This window comes from Anopheles stephensi, chromosome 2 (assembly GCF_013141755.1).
Source record: "Anopheles stephensi strain Indian chromosome 2, UCI_ANSTEP_V1.0, whole genome shotgun sequence".
Classification (NCBI taxonomy): Eukaryota; Metazoa; Arthropoda; class Insecta; order Diptera; family Culicidae; genus Anopheles; species Anopheles stephensi.
In genome coordinates, this window is record NC_050202.1 from 27,151,052 (window position 1) to 27,168,154 (window position 17,103).

At 48.7% G+C, this 17,103-nt stretch overlaps 4 protein-coding genes across 7 annotated transcripts in view; 2 read left to right on the forward strand and 2 right to left on the reverse strand.

Moving 5' to 3' along the window:
* Positions 1-2,174, reverse strand: part of LOC118505996 (low-density lipoprotein receptor-related protein 6) — a 35,136-nt gene extending 32,962 nt beyond the window's left edge. Inside the window, exon 1 of the mRNA XM_036042574.1 lies at positions 1,106-2,174. Within this exon, the coding sequence (XP_035898467.1) occupies positions 1,106-1,433 (328 nt within the window). The 5' untranslated portion in view covers positions 1,434-2,174. The remainder of the gene's footprint in view (positions 1-1,105) is intronic.
* Positions 2,175-2,541: 367 nt separating this feature from the next.
* On the forward strand, positions 2,542-9,075 carry LOC118505998. Of its 2 annotated transcripts, none has more exons than XM_036042580.1 (4): positions 2,542-3,325; positions 3,560-4,575; positions 4,646-6,021; positions 7,356-9,075. In XM_036042580.1, the coding sequence occupies exons 2-3, from the start codon at positions 3,975-3,977 to the stop codon at positions 5,992-5,994; spliced, it is 1,950 nt and encodes a 649-aa protein (XP_035898473.1). In that variant the 5' UTR covers positions 2,542-3,325; positions 3,560-3,974; the 3' UTR covers positions 5,995-6,021; positions 7,356-9,075. The 2 variants fall into 2 exon arrangements, with proteins under 2 accessions (XP_035898473.1, XP_035898472.1); XM_036042579.1 differs by having other exon boundaries at positions 7,359-9,075.
* An 87-nt stretch (positions 9,076-9,162) lies between these two features.
* Positions 9,163-13,244, reverse strand: LOC118505997 (mucin-5AC). Of its 3 annotated transcripts, XM_036042576.1 has the most exons (5): positions 13,132-13,244; positions 12,770-13,017; positions 10,264-12,662; positions 9,871-10,163; positions 9,163-9,766 (listed from the first exon to the last, which is right to left on the reverse strand). In XM_036042576.1, exons 2-5 carry the CDS (start codon positions 12,848-12,850, stop codon positions 9,579-9,581), a joined length of 2,961 nt encoding a protein of 986 aa, XP_035898469.1. In that variant the 5' UTR covers positions 12,851-13,017; positions 13,132-13,244; the 3' UTR covers positions 9,163-9,578. The 3 variants fall into 3 exon arrangements, with proteins under 3 accessions (XP_035898469.1, XP_035898468.1, XP_035898470.1); XM_036042575.1 differs by having other exon boundaries at positions 12,770-13,182; XM_036042577.1 differs by having other exon boundaries at positions 9,579-9,763; positions 12,770-13,184.
* A 487-nt stretch (positions 13,245-13,731) lies between these two features.
* Positions 13,732-14,929, forward strand: LOC118505999 (PHD finger protein 7-like). Its single transcript, XM_036042581.1, has 2 exons — positions 13,732-14,042; positions 14,105-14,929. The coding sequence occupies exons 1-2, from the start codon at positions 13,851-13,853 to the stop codon at positions 14,849-14,851; spliced, it is 939 nt and encodes a 312-aa protein (XP_035898474.1). The 5' UTR covers positions 13,732-13,850; the 3' UTR covers positions 14,852-14,929.
* Positions 14,930-17,103: the final 2,174 nt, after the last annotated feature.

Below are 17,103 nucleotides of genomic sequence, written 5' to 3' on the forward strand. Positions count from 1 at the left end.
CATGACGTGACCAGCCCACCGGTGCCTGGCGAGTCTAATGCGCTGCACGATGGTGAGATCATCGTACAGCTCGTAGAGTCCTCCATTGTCCTTCCACACATTCTTCTTCCTTGGCACTATAACCTCGAGAGGTCTCGGCCTGCCAATCCTGGCTTTCTGTGACTTAATTTACCCGTAGTAAAGTAGTCAGCCTTACGTACGGAGAGGTGGTCTGGTTGGGATTTGAACCCCGGCCCTGTCGTGTGAAGACCGGCGCCGCTGTCGCCTCGGCCACCGGACCGAGGGCTTCGTCAGTTTTGGACAGAGTTCATGTCTCAGAGGCGTATGTGAGTACTGGGACTATAAATGCTCCGTACAGTCCCAGCTTCGTCCGTCGCGACAGGTAGTTAAAGTGGCGAAGTTTCCTCAGGCTATAGTATGACCGGTTAGTAGCCAGCACCCTTGCGCGTAACTCAACATCAATGTTGTGTAGAGGATTGCCTAAAAACTTCTGTTAGCCACGATCTAACCCCAATCTAATGTTCTCGCCTTCATCCGGGAATATTCAAAGAAATTCAACTTCTACGACGATGGACAGTTGAGTGACAACTGCCTTCTTCATCTTGGCTAAGTCAAGCCGGCTATATACAATGGCATACTAGATTTACTAATGCCACAGAATCCGATACTGCCGTGTAAAGATCGGCGAGCCACCGTCCAAGCCACAGAATCGACCCGAAATTTCAACACTCAATACTTTAACAACTTAAACGTCAACAATAGTTTTTTTTTTTCATAAACATAGTTTGGGATGGTTTGTTTTTATCAGTGCAGCAGACGATACATGACACCGGCAGCTTGTCTGTTGATTGGGTGTCGATGCTTGTCCTCCATTGCGCTCTACCGTTATCCACCGAGCGTTATTATAACGTTATCGCGTGTTATCGTGCTCACAGCAGATAAGGGCGATGGTTGTGGCGGACATTCGCAAAGGGAATGGGTTGCGCTCCTTAAAACGGTGCTGGTGGAAATTGTGTTTTGAAACGAATCAAAATACAACAAACCGGGGGAAAACGGGAGTGAAAAGATGGACAACCGCACTATAAATATGTTAACGCTCGCCTACCTTGATTATCGTTCAGCAGTCCTACTGCGATGAAATACACGAGCAGCAGTGTTGCAAGCACGAACCAATTGCCGTTTCTGGGTGGTGCTGGACTGCGCTTTGGCATGTTTGTTACGGCGGTGGCGGCTATCGGCACAGCAGACCGTCGAGCTCTTCGTAGATCGCTGTTTGATCGGGAAGTAATGATCGGTCCTGGTTCCTTCGTCTGGGCAGATGGTTTCCGCCTGCAGGACGAAACGGTCGGCCGAAGGAAATCCCTACTATTGCATAGCTTGACCTTGCCCATCTCGTCATAGCTGGCACGATCGAGGATGCTGAATATAAACATATAAGCAACCACACACACACAGACACACACGCACACACCTGCGTCAAGGGACTCTTATCTGATTCAACATTGTTTCGCTTATGATCCACTTCACAATACACTTCTATTTTATACACTTCTCACACAATTCGCTCCCGAAGGATGTGCACTTTTCTCCTTTCGTACAATTTTAACACCACAACGATCAACCGCTCACCCCCAAAAGCAGCAACTCTTCTTGCGATCACTTAACAGCACCAAAAGGCACGCCCGATCGATGATCCGGTGTAATTTGTCTTCACGCCCCACTCAACACCAAACAACCAGAGCTCCGTGGCCGTTTTTACGCACTTCCCCGTGCTGTTCTTCCGGCCTGGTTTACCGACCTCCTCGCCGCACTATATACGCTCTGCTTGAGCAACATCAATTGCTTACGGTCGCGATCGACTGGCGGCCATCTTCGGCATCTCCGTTCTGCCGGACCCGTCGGTTGTCTGCGTGCTTCTTCCAGCCCACAACGACCACACCACAACCCGGAACAGATGCCGCGCAAAAGCACCGAAAAATTAGAGAACCACTAATACGCTAGTTGGATAGAAATGCAACACATTAGCACGGCTAGCAGTGCACCAGACACCAAGGATCAAGGATTGAAATCTTTTGTTGCGTGCGCGTTAAAACCGCAAAAGAAAAGCTGCCGAGCAAGAAGCCCGATAAATAAACGCGATCCGACGCGACTGACGTACGGTGAAATACAAAGCGAATGGAAGGTAGCTGCTGTGTCGTTCAATGGCGCACAGTTTGACAGATGTGATTGAGGGATGAAAATTTTGACCAGCGGTAAAGCCCACAGTGTGCAAGGGCCGTGTGTGGAGGAATTTTTTGAAGCAATAAATTCAAGCGAAATGTTTAATATACTATTACAATGGTAAGTTTGTTAAATTAGGTATAATTTAACACTGCTTCAGTTATTTTTAACATAACTTTAGATGTGGTTTTCGTTAATTCACTATGGTTCAACCATTCCTTCAGCTGTCAAACGGCACACACAGCTGTGTTGTGTTTTGATTTTTGATTTCCCCTGCCATCCGTCTCATCAGAACCCGTCTCTTCCATCCTCTACACCCTTCACACAATCAAAACAAACGCGCGCATATCCCAACACCAAATGCATTGGCATTTTCCTACCCAACGTCTCACCGTGCGGAAGGGTTCGTGTTGGGCGAGAAAAGTTGGGGTAGGCTTTTCAGTTTTACATCCACCCCGAATACGCCCACAGCAAGCGATCGCATCACATTTTCCGCGATACGATTCGCGCGACAGTTGCGCTTGTCGACTGTGCGTTGTGTTTCTTTTATTCTTCATTTTAGTTCAGTGTGCATCATCCTACATCCCCCACCCCCACCATTATCAGCCAGTGTGCGCTTGTATGTAAACGAGTGGGGAAAAGAAAAACTCTAGTGGGGGTGCAATCGAATCAATATTACTTGTATCAGCAACGGAAGGAACTGGACACGGGTTTTTATGTTTCTTTCTTCAGTGCAATAATCGATCAAGCGCACATCGCCATTAAGAGCATAAGGCAGTTCTAAGTTTCTTTGTTTGACGTTGTGACCTCGCGAAGCTGTACGGATTGTTTACCGAGCAGAAAGGGTGTTGTTATCTCGTCCTCGAAAACTACGTCTTGAGCAGAACATTTTACCTGAGTGCACAGCTGTGAAAGTGGTTTGGCAGTAACTGTAATCTTCCCGCAACACGCACACGGATCGTGGAACTGCTGCACCGCCATATGGTTGGGAAAATTCCTTACTGGAACCGAGCGAACAAACCAGCAGTAAATGTCGCACCATTTCGTGGCAAATTATTCATTTCGACCGGCAGATAATCAATCTCTCTAATGGAAAGACTGTGCGGTAGGTAAAGGAACTGGGGGAGAGGGGGGGGGGGGGCGATTTAGGGTGTAACAGGACGCGGAAGCAGGAAATCGGAATTTTATTGATTTTCTCACCTGCGCGCTCACGGCGTTACATTTGTTTACTCAGCCTGCTTTGATTGCTGCTTTTGCTGCTAGCTCGTTAAATAGTTACATTTTTGTGCTTCTTTTTCACACATACACACACACACACACACTTCCACTCTTTTTGCAGCCCCTGCGTACCGTGCCTGCAACCAGTAAGAAATCCAGCGAGCCAGCTCATTAGCATTGTGGGGATAATCAATTGGCTTCTCCGGCTGGCGAGTGGCGCGATAGTTTGTCACTGTGCCTTGTGGCAGTAGTACTTCAATCGACGGTTCCACCACTTCCAGACTACTTTTCACACCGATTCGGGCAATACGGAAGGTCAATTTCGTTCCGTACACGGCTCAAACAAGCACCCGTGAGCTGGGATAAATTCTCCATTTCTCCCCGTTCGATGAGTCGGTTTACTTCACCAGCAAGAACCATCGTTGCGAAAATCGCATTCAAGTGCACCACCACCACCTACGGGCGTGCTAGATAAGGAAAGCTGCCGTGTGCTATTGCAGTGCTCAAACAAGCACTGGGCAAACCTGCAACCAACCATGGAGGTATCGGCAGAAGAGTGGATGGAGCGGGCGAAGGAAAACATGAAGAAATTCCTCAACCGTGGTGGCGCTTGCCGTGGCGATGAGCCACAAACCCTGGTCGGGGCCGCACTGGAGAACACGCTCGGTTACGCGCTGAACCTCACGATGAAGGATCCGAACGAATGGACCGACGATGAGCTGCAGCAGGAGTACATGGAGCAGCTCTGCTTTTACGATCTCGAATCGCGCAAGACAATCGACAAGCTGACGCAGCAAATGTACGCCCAGGGCGTCGTGCCGGACGAACCGTGCCATCTGACGATACTGCCGATCGAACTGTACGCCGAGGGCAAGCTGTACGAGGTGGCCCTGTTCCGGTACCAGTTTGGGGACCGGCAGGCTACCGAACCGAAGTACATAGACTCGTACGGGCGCGTGTATGGTAGCTTCCGGGACTTTCTGCGCAACAACAAGTACCCGTCGGCGGAGATGATGTACCCGCGCGAGGGGAAGCTTGAGGCGAGCGAGGAAAAAACGGTGCTTTGTGAGGTTGGCAAAACACCCGCCTGGAAAGCGTACTACTTTAAAGCGCTGGACATTGCCACGGGAATAATTGGTGAGCAAGCTTGGGACCCCGCCTAACGCGCTTAAGCAGCTGTTAATGCTTTTCTCTTTTCGTCCGGTAGGAATCGCTGGCGCAACGGGAGCAATCTTCCTGTCCGGCGGTATTGCTACACCCTTCGTAGCGGCTAGCATCGGGTCGGCGCTGTACGCAACCGGCCGCTCGATCGATGTGCTGCGCGACAAAAGTGCACACCAGGAATCGTTAAACCCGTTCCGTGATTCAGAATCCCGTACCGCCTGGCTGAGTCTCACGGCGCACGTGCTCACGTTCGGCACGATGCCGCACATATCGGCGCTGTCCGGTGTTGCCTCCACCAGCCACAGCATCGCCACCGGCTTCAAGGTGTGTAACTTCATCAACGAGACGGGCAACATCATTAGCGATCTGGTGATCTGCGACACACTGTCGGCGATGCATTCCAATTACTATAATGCGTCCATCGAAACGCGCCTGGCGCATGCCGCATCGATCTGCTTCTGGACAAAGACTACCATCAGCATCCGGCAGGCGGAGCTAATGATGAAGAACAATGCGATCGTGGCGCTGAAGCTGTTCGGGTTTGAGGACCACTGCTGCGAGTACTTTAACAACGATTCACACGCGATCGATATCGGGCTGCGCATTGCGAAGCATTCGCTCGAAACCAACGTGCAGATCGTGTCCGATCCGAGCGATCCCGGCGCGATAACGATCGACAGTACGCGCTTTCCCATCAAGCAGCTGTTACGGCTTGAACCGAACGAGGTGGAACTGTTGTTTGAAGCGCTGCGGGGCGTATCATCTGCACCGGACGATCGTGCATTGTTCGACGAACTGCGTGCATCGGTTTGTTTGACGAAAGGTGCCCCGGAAGAGGATAGACTGTGCCTCCTGGTACGGCTTCTGGCAGCAGAAGCCGAGCGCGAATGTTTGCCGGTGAGCGATGTAATGGAAATGCTACTCCAAACGTACGCCACAATCCGTCGATACGAAGTGAGGGCCAGTGTGAAGGCTACCACCTTCCAGCTTTCGCCTGAGCAGGGTGGATGTTGCGTTGGACGCGGTTTGTGGATGCGTTTAAAACGGGCGTACATTTTGTTCGCTTCCAAGCAAGCGGCACCGGCACTCCCGGTGGAGCTAACAACCGGTGGCGATACCGGGGAGCCAAACGTGGCCGACGCAGATAAGGAATCGGATCGCCTGATCCGGGCTGTGATGGAGCTGTCGGAGGCACAGTGCACCCGGCTGTCGCACATCATACGCCGGGATGCAAATTATTTCGCTATTTTCAAGCAAAAATCTGTTGAATCCATCGAGCCGGACGGTACCGCCGGGGAGGGCGAAAAGGCCAGCCACACGGAGCAACTTCTCTACGAAACGCTCAAGGAAAATATACTGAAAGCCTTAGAGCGGGAAGAACGGGAGAGCTAAACCGTTTCGGAAGGAACTAGTGCAGCGGTAAGTTTGCTGTTTTGCTTATCATTACCTAAATCGCTTTTCCCAAACGAAGGCCCAAGGGAAAGGGGGGACCTTTGTATGTTTGATGGGGCGGTGGGTTTTTTGTGTGGGGGTTTTGTCTTTCCGATGGCATATAGCAAAAGTAGGCGCTGTGCAAAAGCAAACATGAGCAATATAAAACAGAGTGAAACATATCAAACAAACCAAAACTAGCAACTAACATTTTTAATCATATAAAACAAAGGGGAAGAAAACAAAAAACATAACGAGCATACGAATACAACCATTTAGTAGCCAAATTTTTAGAACTATAGCAGCAGCGAAGGAACTTATCCACGCAGCAACCAGCTTTTGTAGAGTGATCTTAATGAACCTAGTAACGGGAGAGAGAGAGAGAGAGGTGAACGAGGAGAACAGTTATTTAAATACAAATCATGAAACAAAGTGAAGGTAGTCTAGTAGCCAGCAAATAGGAACAAATTTATACGACTATTGTGAAACAAATCGGAACCGATACATATCAAGTTGAGTAAAACGAGTAACCCAATGTTGGGGGAAGAGTATTTACAGCATATTCCATTCGGCAAAGGAGAGTAATATTCCGAGAAGCACATGGCTGGTTTTGGTTAGTTTCGGTGGGAGCGAGTCTTCTTTGGCTTGCTCTGTAACGATCTTAACCTTTTCTTGGGCAACAAAAACTTAGGGAAATAGGCTTCCCTCTTTGGCTTAATTTCCTGATCCCTACATCCCTTTAGATGCTAGCTATCTTAGCTTCCTTGCCGTCACGAAAAAAGTGGAGCACAATCAAAAGAACCAATATCGTTTTCCCCGATGCTGATTAATCCGATTTTTTTGTAAGATAATTGATTATGCTATCGAAGTCGATTCACGCTCATCGCGTCAAGGATCAGCTGATTCGGTTAGTAACTCAGGTTGATATTGCTTCCAAACATGGGCTTTTACAACAGATTGATTTGGCCAACCGATTTTAAACAGAAAGCGGACGAAAAGCTTTACAGAATAACGTAACGATTAAACTAAAGTGGCGATTACGATGTCAGACAGTACATAGTTGTCCAAAACCTTTTTAAATGCTAAGTTTAGAACACCAAAGAACCAGTTGAACTGAGCTAGTTAAGCAAAGTTGTAAATTTTTTAACCTACCTTCAAGGTCGTTTTTTCGTCCTTAATTTAGCTCCTACACAACACGTGCTCTATCGCCGCGCTTCCTTGGTGCGCGTGGTGGTGGGAATTTCCTCGCTTTACGTTAATGAACCCCCCTTCAATCCATTATTGTTTTTTTTGTTTTTCACACAAGTCTTCTTATTCCCCAGCAGCGCGCACAAGCTTTTCCCGCTGTTTTCTCCTGACTGAGTCCCAAAGATGCTTGGTAAACCGCGTGAAGAGCAATGCACAAAACAAAACACAAATCAAACAATACGAGCATCGCGAAACCTTTCTACCTGACAAACATAAAACACACACACACACCTTTGATGCGAACCAACGATAAAAGGAAAAATGCAAACTTTTTAACTAGCGACAAACTATTTCGAAACAGTTTATTTTTAAGTGCTCTATTTACTACGAACTGTTTGTACGTTGGTTTTACTTTGGAAGAAAATGGGCCCGCAAACAAAAAGCCCACTAAACACACACTCATACAAATAGAAAGATGTGTAAAGTTGACCGAAACTAGCATATAAAGTGATATAGATTGGAAGAATTTAAAACGGCGTAGCAAAAAAAAAAAAACAGAAAAACAAACAAACATATGGCAAGACAACATACTTATACAGGTGCATTTGCGAGTGAGTGAGTATAGACATCCACTACAACTACTATTACCATTACTGCTCTAGAGAGTAGAGAAGCGAACGCGTGCTAGGGCAACGCTTTGTAGAGTTTTGTAACGCATGTAACACCATGTAACACCATGTAACGGCAGTAGCGCGTAAGAAAGATATATATGTGTATAGAACATTTTAAAGCAAAAGGAAACAAACAAAAAACCGCAAACACACACACACACAAAGAATCTATAACACGTTGTAATGAGTATGAGAGCATATAAGAGTTACTTGAAACAAACAAAAAGGGGGAAAAACAAACCGTGACAAAAAAAAAAACAAAACACCAAACATTTGTAATGTTGTGTCCAAAAGATGGCAAAGGATGGAGGGAAGATTCGTTAAAGCTTAATTGCACAGTGAAATACCATTAGTGTGCAGACCCTGCGGAACCAGCAAGGTTCATTCCTGCATTCGAAATGGCGGTTGGTCCCGAGGCGACAAAGTATCCAAGTACGTCATACCATCAGGTCTAGTAAGCCAGATATGGCAGGCATGAGAGAGAGAGGGAGAGTACCGGCAGTAGCTGCCCACCACATACTTCCCTGCATATTACAACGGTGTACCCTAGCGATGCGGAGCCACGGTTCCGATGCCGGCTCCGACTCCGACAGTGGAGTGGCGGCTCCCGGAGCCGATACTCCCATCTACTAGTGTACATAACAGCAGATAAATGGTCAATTAAAGTGCTGATGCGGCGTACTGTTGTGCAAGTATAAGCTGCACCTAGGATAACGGTTTTTTGTATGAAAATTTTTGTAACTCCTCTTTTACGTAACACCACCTTGAGTTAAGCTCAACACGGATTTTCCAGAACCACGCCTCGAGATCAAGAATGCGATGGGGTAAAGGGTGAAAGCATCTGCGTAGTCCTTGGTAGACAGGGAGATTGAGCCCAGCCCGTTCTTTAAGCACATCACCATGGTAACCAGCAGCGCACTATCTCCATCAGATTCAATCTCTGGCAATTAAACACTCCCGACATATTTCAATGATCTTCTTCATCGTGTAATCAGTTTTTAATGTGTAATGTGTTACGCGGTGGCCGAGAGGTTTGTTGTTTTGCTACGTGACGTGCTTTTGGTGCTTTGATACGGTCACGCACGAACTTAAGCTTTAAAGTATGGGGGGTGGAAAACCGAAACTGTTCGAGAGTAGATCAAAAGCAAAGGCAAAATAAAACCAGTAAAGGTACCTTGGTGAAGAAAATGGGCAAACACAGCCTCTGCTTTAGCTTATGTTTCTTTGCTTTATTTGCTACTGTTTAAGATGACGCACGTGTTTTGGGAGCTGTCCATGAGCATTATATGTATATATGAGCGATATAACTGTTCTCGTGTTCTTTGTTTGCAATCATTCTTTTGGAAGCTCAAATTTATCCCTCCCTCCCAGTGGTGATTTGATGTGCGAGCTATCATCATCTCCACCGTGGGCGTGTGCGTGCTTCACTCACCGGATCATTGCTGGCACGTCGTACGAGCACACATACTACCGCGCAATAATCGTACGCACACGAGCGTTTAATGGGTGAGAAGTAAGCAAAAAAAAAGAAGGAAAACTTATAACCTACCTAACGTATATTAAAATCGAAGTACAAAAAAAACGTAAATTAACCGCGAGACAATGTAACCAATCATACACTAAAACCACGCACACACACACACATTTATCTAGCGCCATTCCGGCTTTTCCCCACCCGCGCGCCGCTCATGGAAGCTGCGAGATGCGTGGCGGGGTGCGCCAAATTGCACTCGAGTTGCGCTTCAGCTTGTGTGCGTCGATCGAGGGGAACAGTATGCGCAGGTCGGGCGTCATCGGTTGCACCGAGAACAGCCGATCGATTACCTTGGTGTCGATTTGAGCCTGCAACGTGATTTGCTTCCGGTATTCGGCTGCTGCAAAAAAAAAAAAAAAAAAAAAATGGGGAACAAACCACAACAGCATGAGACGAAATTCGGAATTGCTATTGCTGGCAAAAGCGAGCGAGAGCAGTACTTACTCTTCTTGCACCATTCCGGCAGTGGTGGGCGCTTTTTCTTGCGGGCTTCGGCGCTCGGCTCTTCGGCCATCTCCTCATCGGTGGAATCGTCCGTGTCGATCATGTCGAACGTAAACATCGGCGCCTTTGCGGTGGTGGCCAATTTCTTCTTCGCTGCCTGCTGCTGGTGCTGCTGCTGCTGGTGCTGCTGCTGCTGGCGCAACTTCTGCTGGTACAGCTGCTTGTGCAGCTTGACTTCGTGGTTCTCCTTGGCCTGACTTTGCTTCAGCGTTTCCAGCAGCTCTCGGTCAATTCTGTGGTCGGGTTTGCGGTGAAAGAAAAGAAAGGACATGAAGCATTCCCAGTTCCCGATTTTTAAGGAGGGCAAATCACCCCCGCCCGCCCGCCCGTTACCTTTGCTGTTCGGCCATCTGTTTGGCCAGCTCGTCGCGCTTCTGGTCAGCGAGTGTCTTCTGCTCTTCCAGCTGGCGCCGCTTCTCAAACTCCTCCAGCTTGCGTGCTTTCTTCTGCGCATCGATACGCAACTTTTCCTGCTTCTCGTGCACCAGCTTGCGATATTTCTCCTCCTTTTCGCGCACCAACCGCTCCGCGTGTTCCCGCTTCTCCCGCTCCATCGCTTCCCGTTGGGCCGCTGCCAACCGTTGCTTCTCTTCGCGCTTTTTCTTCTTCTCGTCCAGCAGCGACGAGGTGGACGAGGCGGCGGACAATGTTCCACTGCTACCGCCGCCACCTCCGCCACCCCCAGCACGGTCCCAGCTAGAGTCACGCGATTGGCTTCGTGTGACTTGAGCGGTACCTCCTCCACTGGCGCTCGTCGTCGTCGTCGTATGATGATGGACGGCTCTGCTCTGCATCTGAACGGCCTTCGAGGCGGACGATGCTTTCGGCAGCGGTATCGTGGCAGCGTTCGGCGTGTAGGCGGCGGAAGCGGCAAGCGGTTTAGCGTGGGCTGACCGAACCATCCCGTGCGTATCGATACCGTGCATTGTCGGTGTGCTGACCGTCTTCAGGATACGGCCGATCTGGGCCTGCGGTGTACCGGTCTTCGCTGATGTGGTAGCACACTTTTCGAACGCTTCAATGCGGCTCTTGATCGGACTCATCACGCACGGATTGAACAGTTCCTTCTGTTTCTTCGCCTCTGCCGCCGGCTTCGTGTTACCGGTCGGTGGTGCTACCGTCCCGCTGCTAGCACACTTCTTCAGGGTGGTAAGATGCTTCGGTTTGGGACCCGTCACCGGTGGTGCAGCTTTTTGACCGACGGCCGACGACTTGACCTTCGCGTTCTGTTCGGGCAGTTTGGGCATCTGTGCGGGTGAATTTTCCACCACCGACTCATCCTCGGTCATTATGCTTGCATTGGCCGCCATCATTGCATCCCGATCACCACCGTTCGACCGTTGCTGCTGTCCATTGGACGAACCGTCCCGGTCGATCACGAACGTTTCGTCCGCTCGCTGGGCCGTCGGGTCGGACCCAGTTGGTGTTCCATTCGTCGTGGGAATGTTGAACGTTTCGTTGCACTGTGGTGCAGCAGCAGCAGCAGCTGGTTCGTTGTCCATGGGCGAACTTATCGTAAATGTGCCATCCTGCACCGACGCCGGTACAACGAACGTTCCGTCCGAAGCCGTGGGCTGTGTCGTGTACGTTCCATTCAAGTCAAATTGTCCGTTCGCGGACGGATTATCATTGGACGCTACTTGCAACGGCATCCGTTCCAGCGCAATCTTTAACGGGCGCATTTGCTTCTCGAGCTGCGACCGTTCCATCTGCGCTTGAGTTTGGCGCTCCTGTGCCTCCTCGTACGTAGACTTTGCGGACGTCCTGGTTGGCTGCTGCTGCTGCTGCTGGACGATCGAAAGTTTTTCCGTTTTAATGCGAATCGGTTCGATCACCACGTTCGCTACCTTCGTAACGGTTGTCATCGTTTCCACCACCGCATCGGCCTGCTTCGCTGCCATCTTTGATTTCGTGCGAACTGGGCGGCCACTGGTACTGCTAGCGCTGCTGCTAACAGAACTGCTCGTACTGTTCATCGTTGATTCGGCTGACGACACGGCGGAACTGGAGGCTGTATCATTGCTCGCTTCCTTTTCCTTTCCACTTTTACCAACAGCTGAAGCCGCAGGAGCCTTCTTCTTCGTGCGCACCTTAGGAGCGGGCACCTTCGGTGGTGGCATAGTCGGTGGAGGCATCTCCTCGTCGGAAACGATCTCCACTTTCGGAACTACCGGTGCAATGACCATTAGTGACATTTCCCGTGTAGCGGACGGGTTTTCCTCCTCCTGCTGCTGTTTGGACGCTTCGGACGCACTCGAGAATCCTTCATCGTTGCGCTTGCTGTCGTTTGCTACAGGTGCGACGATTCTGTTGGCCCGGTTTGCATCATTCTCCGTTTCCATGTCTACGTCGGATGGCTCTGGCGTGGCTTTCTCCTTCACCGTGCTGGCGTTATTTCCTCCCCGGATCAGGGTGCTGTTCGCGACGGAGGAGCTGCGCTCAAGCTTGATGTTCACTGCCGTTCCACCATCGTTACGGAGTTTGACGTTAAGTGTCGGCTCTTTTAGCTTCTCCTGTGCCTTCAGGCGAGCCGTTCTCGATGGTCGAACGGCCTGACTCGTGTCACCCGGCTCGCATCCGGATGCAGGCCGGCGATTGTTATTACCGCTACCCGTGCCTGGTTCATCGTTTTCCGAGATAGAGTCCTGTCGCTTGGGACGCTTCTTGTTCTGGACCGGCGTACCCCGCTCGTTAGCAAGCGTAACGCATTCGTTCAGTTTCTTCTCAAACTCCTGAAAAGCGACAGTGCAAGCAATGAACAACAGTTCTCAATCATGGGTGGTGTACGTTTCACCAGACGCGTGATACCAAGCGCAGGTAGTGCGCGCCTGTTGCTTACCGTGAATTCAACGTCCATCGCCCTTTCCCGGTCAAATGCTTCACCTATGAAGGTGTTGAACATTTCCAACAGTTCATCCATGTTGCTCCGTTTGCCGTGGTCGCGAAGTTTGCTTCAACCAAATGTATCGTTCGTGTTTGGACGGTTCGGTTTCTTCGGCGAAAGAATACACAAGCAATCGGGGATGGAATTTCGTGCGTTCAGACTTTGCAACAATATAAAACACACAACGGTTCCTCAATTGTAATCTGGAATGGAATTTCGTGCGTTCAGACTTTGCAACACAATAAAACAAACCACGGTTCCTCAATTGCTACAGCGTTGCAGCTGTGAAGAATAGACAACACAATCACCAAACGCACCCCGAAACCGCTCAAATCCGACGGCGTAACTTCAAAATGTAACCGACCGTTTGTGCAGCACACCAACACCATCGCAAGCAGCTGCGGTCCGAAAGGCCTTTTGGTAACGTTTGAACAAACCAAGGTGTATGAATTTGTATGTATGCATTTCGCATATCAAATGCTGTGCTACAGAGGATTGAAGATATTTGGTTGCATTTTTCGTCAAAAAATCGCAAGCGATACCACCACCGGCGCCTCCTCCGACGCTTCTATCATTCTTCTCAATACCCTTCCTCTCGATGAATTTGCTCTAAATAACTCTACCTCCTTTATCCATATACCTTGGGAACAAACGGAAAATTTCGTTGACAGCTGTCAAGGTAGCTATATGTGCGGGAGAGGCTTTTTTTAAAAAAGGACGATCATTATATTTATTTTAAAACTAATAAACTAACAAATTTTACCTTATCTTAAAGTAAGATATTTTTTAGAAATAGGTTTTTATTTCCATTTAAACCAACCAACTGAGCAATACGGCCAGGCCGTCCTTTTTGAATAAAAAAAAACAAAAAAAACCAACTGCTGTTTTTCTTGACGGACACGTATTTGTGCTGCCATGTGTATACCTTGGGCAGAGAGTTGTTTGTTTTGGTTTTTGGAGCCGGCTGCTTCCAGCAATTGTTTCTCGATTGGAAATATCGAAATATTTTTATGAAGCTAGTAAAACTATGTGAACAATGAATGAAACGAGCAGGTTCAATGTAAGCTACTGCACGGATCCAATATTTAAGCTGAACGTCTTGAAGCGAGTATCCAACGAAAAATGTGATATATGCTGGATGGCCGAAAACAACCCAATACGCTACGGGGAATTTGTCGAGAAAACGTACAATACGAATCGAAAACTCCGCTTGCATTACTTTTGCTTGGTAAGAAACGATGCACCGCTGGACGCTTTATATTTCATTCGACTTCATCGTCTGCTTTGTAGCTTTCCGGTACGTATATTGCACAGAACGGCTCCACAAAGGTTGGCATCACCGGGTTTAAGATACGCGACGTCATTAACAGCTATGCAGAGTACCGCGAAAAACTATGCTTCTACTGTCGCCATCCATCGGCACCGATCGAATGTGCTCAGCCTGGGTGTGGGCGCCGGTTTCATTACATTTGTGGGTACAACAATGCGTGCTTGACCCAGTTTACGGGCCAATTTCTTTCCTACTGCCATCAGCATCTACCCGCACAGTACCGTGCGCTCGTCGATACAAAGGACCGAGAATGTGATATTTGCTTCACCGCGCTGCCACAGGCAACGGAGGCGGACTTTAATCCACTAGCGATCGTACGCACCCGCTGCGACAGCGAGTGTCCCGATGGGCTGTTGCATCGCGAGTGTGTCCAGCGGTTTGCCTACACGTCAGGCTACAACTTCAAGTGTCCTTTGTGCTGGAATAAGAAGTTTCGCGTACATGCGGCCGAGAGTGGAATCTTCATACCGGAACGGGAGTCTGCCTGGGAACGGGAACCGGGAGCATTCAAGGATTTGCACAAACGCAAATGCACAGCCGACGCGTGTGCATTGGCTAACTCGCGCAGCGCAACGGACGTGTCGCAGATGGTGGGGTGCAAGGTTTGCGGTGGACAATTGATGCATAAGGTTTGTTGTGGGGTATTCAATCCGAACGATTATTTGTGTAGTGTTTGTAAGGATGAATCTTTTGTAAATTTGCTGTGAGTACAATTAAAGTTACTTGTGTGGAGAATGGTAAAAGCTAGCAATAATAAAAAAAAAACATTCGCATTGAACGAATAAGCCTTCCCGTTCGTCAAGAATTAGTCCCTTCTCTAACGGCAGGAATGCTTCTACGCTGGACTTCTCCGTAACCAACTTGTACAACCGTATCGACGTTCCGATGACCATCACCGCACTTTCATCGGACCACATCGAGACAGCGACGTGATTCGGTTCGAGCGCTGGGTAGACCAGCACATCAACGCTGAAGCCTCACTCGAGTCTTCGAACGACATCGACGACGCCATCGTGAGTATACAATCGGCACAATACAAGAGGCTGAGGAGCGCTCAGTCCCGCTTGCAGCAACTCGTGCTCATCTTATCAACATCGTTACGGAGGCGCTACCATAGAACAGGGCTTAGACAGCTGTTCAGATTAGACAAGCGAGATTTAAAGCGCCTAGGCGGTAGGCAACCCGCGTAACACTAGCCATCCTTTGTACAAAACGCCATCTAGTAGCCAGTAGGAAAACTATGCGGTGATTCCTATGTCGTCAGAGCGTGTGCAAACCAACCCTAGTAAAGAGGTGTTAGTTAAGTCTTTCCTTTTAATATTGTTTCGATCGACAGCGAAACACGACAACTTGAGATCACGCTGCCTAAGAAAATAAACTGTTGAGAAAGAGTTAAACAACTAAGTCATTTGAAGTCTGACTTTTGTCTCTAACCCACAATTAACTAGCTGTTGGATCCATAAACTAATGTCCTTGACGAGTAGCAGTTTTTGGACACCTAACAGCATTCTCCGGTACATTTTGTTAACTCTTGTTGTTTGGCTTCCCTTTCCACCATTCCTCCAAAATTGGTAGATCCAAGTGGAACACCATCATCCACCCTTGGTTTCCCTTCCCTTCTCCGTCAATCAAAATGCGTCTCGGAGTAGGCCGTACCCTACAACAGCTTAATCGCGAGGTTAGACATCTGGCGAAGATCATCACGATACGGTTGGAGCACTGCAGGAGTCAGCACTTTTCTCAGAAGCTGCAGAAACTGTTAAATGGTCATCATGGCAGACCAGAACTGCAAAAGTAATAACGATCAGACTCCGAGCGAGCTACGATCAGACAACGAGGCTTTGATGCTTATCGCTTTATTCTTGAATCGCAATTATTTTTTTTTTTCATTTATTTATAGAGGCTTTGGGTCTTTGAGACCTCATTCGCCTCTTTCCTGTCTATTGTTACATATGTATGGTAAAAACTATAGTGAGTATGGTTTGGCTATTGCTTTACTATTATTCTTCGTGTAATATGGAAACTATTGTGCTAGGAATTTATAGTTCTCGGTACAGGTTGCTGATGTGTAAAAATCGGATGAAGCGGTTCTGTTGTTGCTTGTCGGGAGATAGAGTATGACGGCTAGGTCGTTATCTAGTTGGCAGGTGGTTCGGTGTGTAGGGTATCCATGGCAATCGGTAAGGATGTGGCGGACGGTCGACGCCACAGAAGCTGCAAAGTGGAGAACCGGATCTGTCGAGAAGGTAGGAGTGTGTCAGGTGGGTGTGTCCGATGCGGAGGCGGGAAAGAACTCGTTGAATGTGGCTGGAATCGGGATCGTCCCAGGGTACGGTGTTGTGCTTGATAGAGCGGAGTTTTGTGGAGAGGTCTAAGTTGTGCCAGATGGTGTTCCAGTGTTGAGCGACTATTGCGTTAGTGAAGCGGATGGCGTCACGCCGCGAAACAGAGCTGTTAATGTAATAAGAGAAAAATACGGAGAGTAGATCTGTTCTGGTTGGTGGCTCACTTCAAACTGAAACGTTTATTCTAGTCGAGCTCCTAATCCTATGATATATACTATGGGTTTACATTCTATAGTTTGTTTCTCGTTCGGTTGTTGTTAGTTCGACTGATGATTTCAAAATCCAAGGTGACACCGTTATCTCAGAGGATGACCATTGCACGTTTGGAGCTCTGTGGCGCGTTACTGGCAAGCAGATTGTACGAGCAAGTAAAACAGGCAATTGGCCGCGATGAGCCTACATTCCTGTGGACCGATTCGATGACCACTTGGCATTGGATTCATTCCCCTCCAAGTCGGTGGAAGACATTTGTTGCGAATCGGGTTTCGAAGATTCAAAACCTTACGGAAGGAGCCAGCTGGAGACATGTGCCTGGAGTGGTGAATCCAGCCGATGTGGTGTCTAGAGGCTGCGATCCTGCAACGTTTATGGAGTCAACATCATGGTGGTCGGGG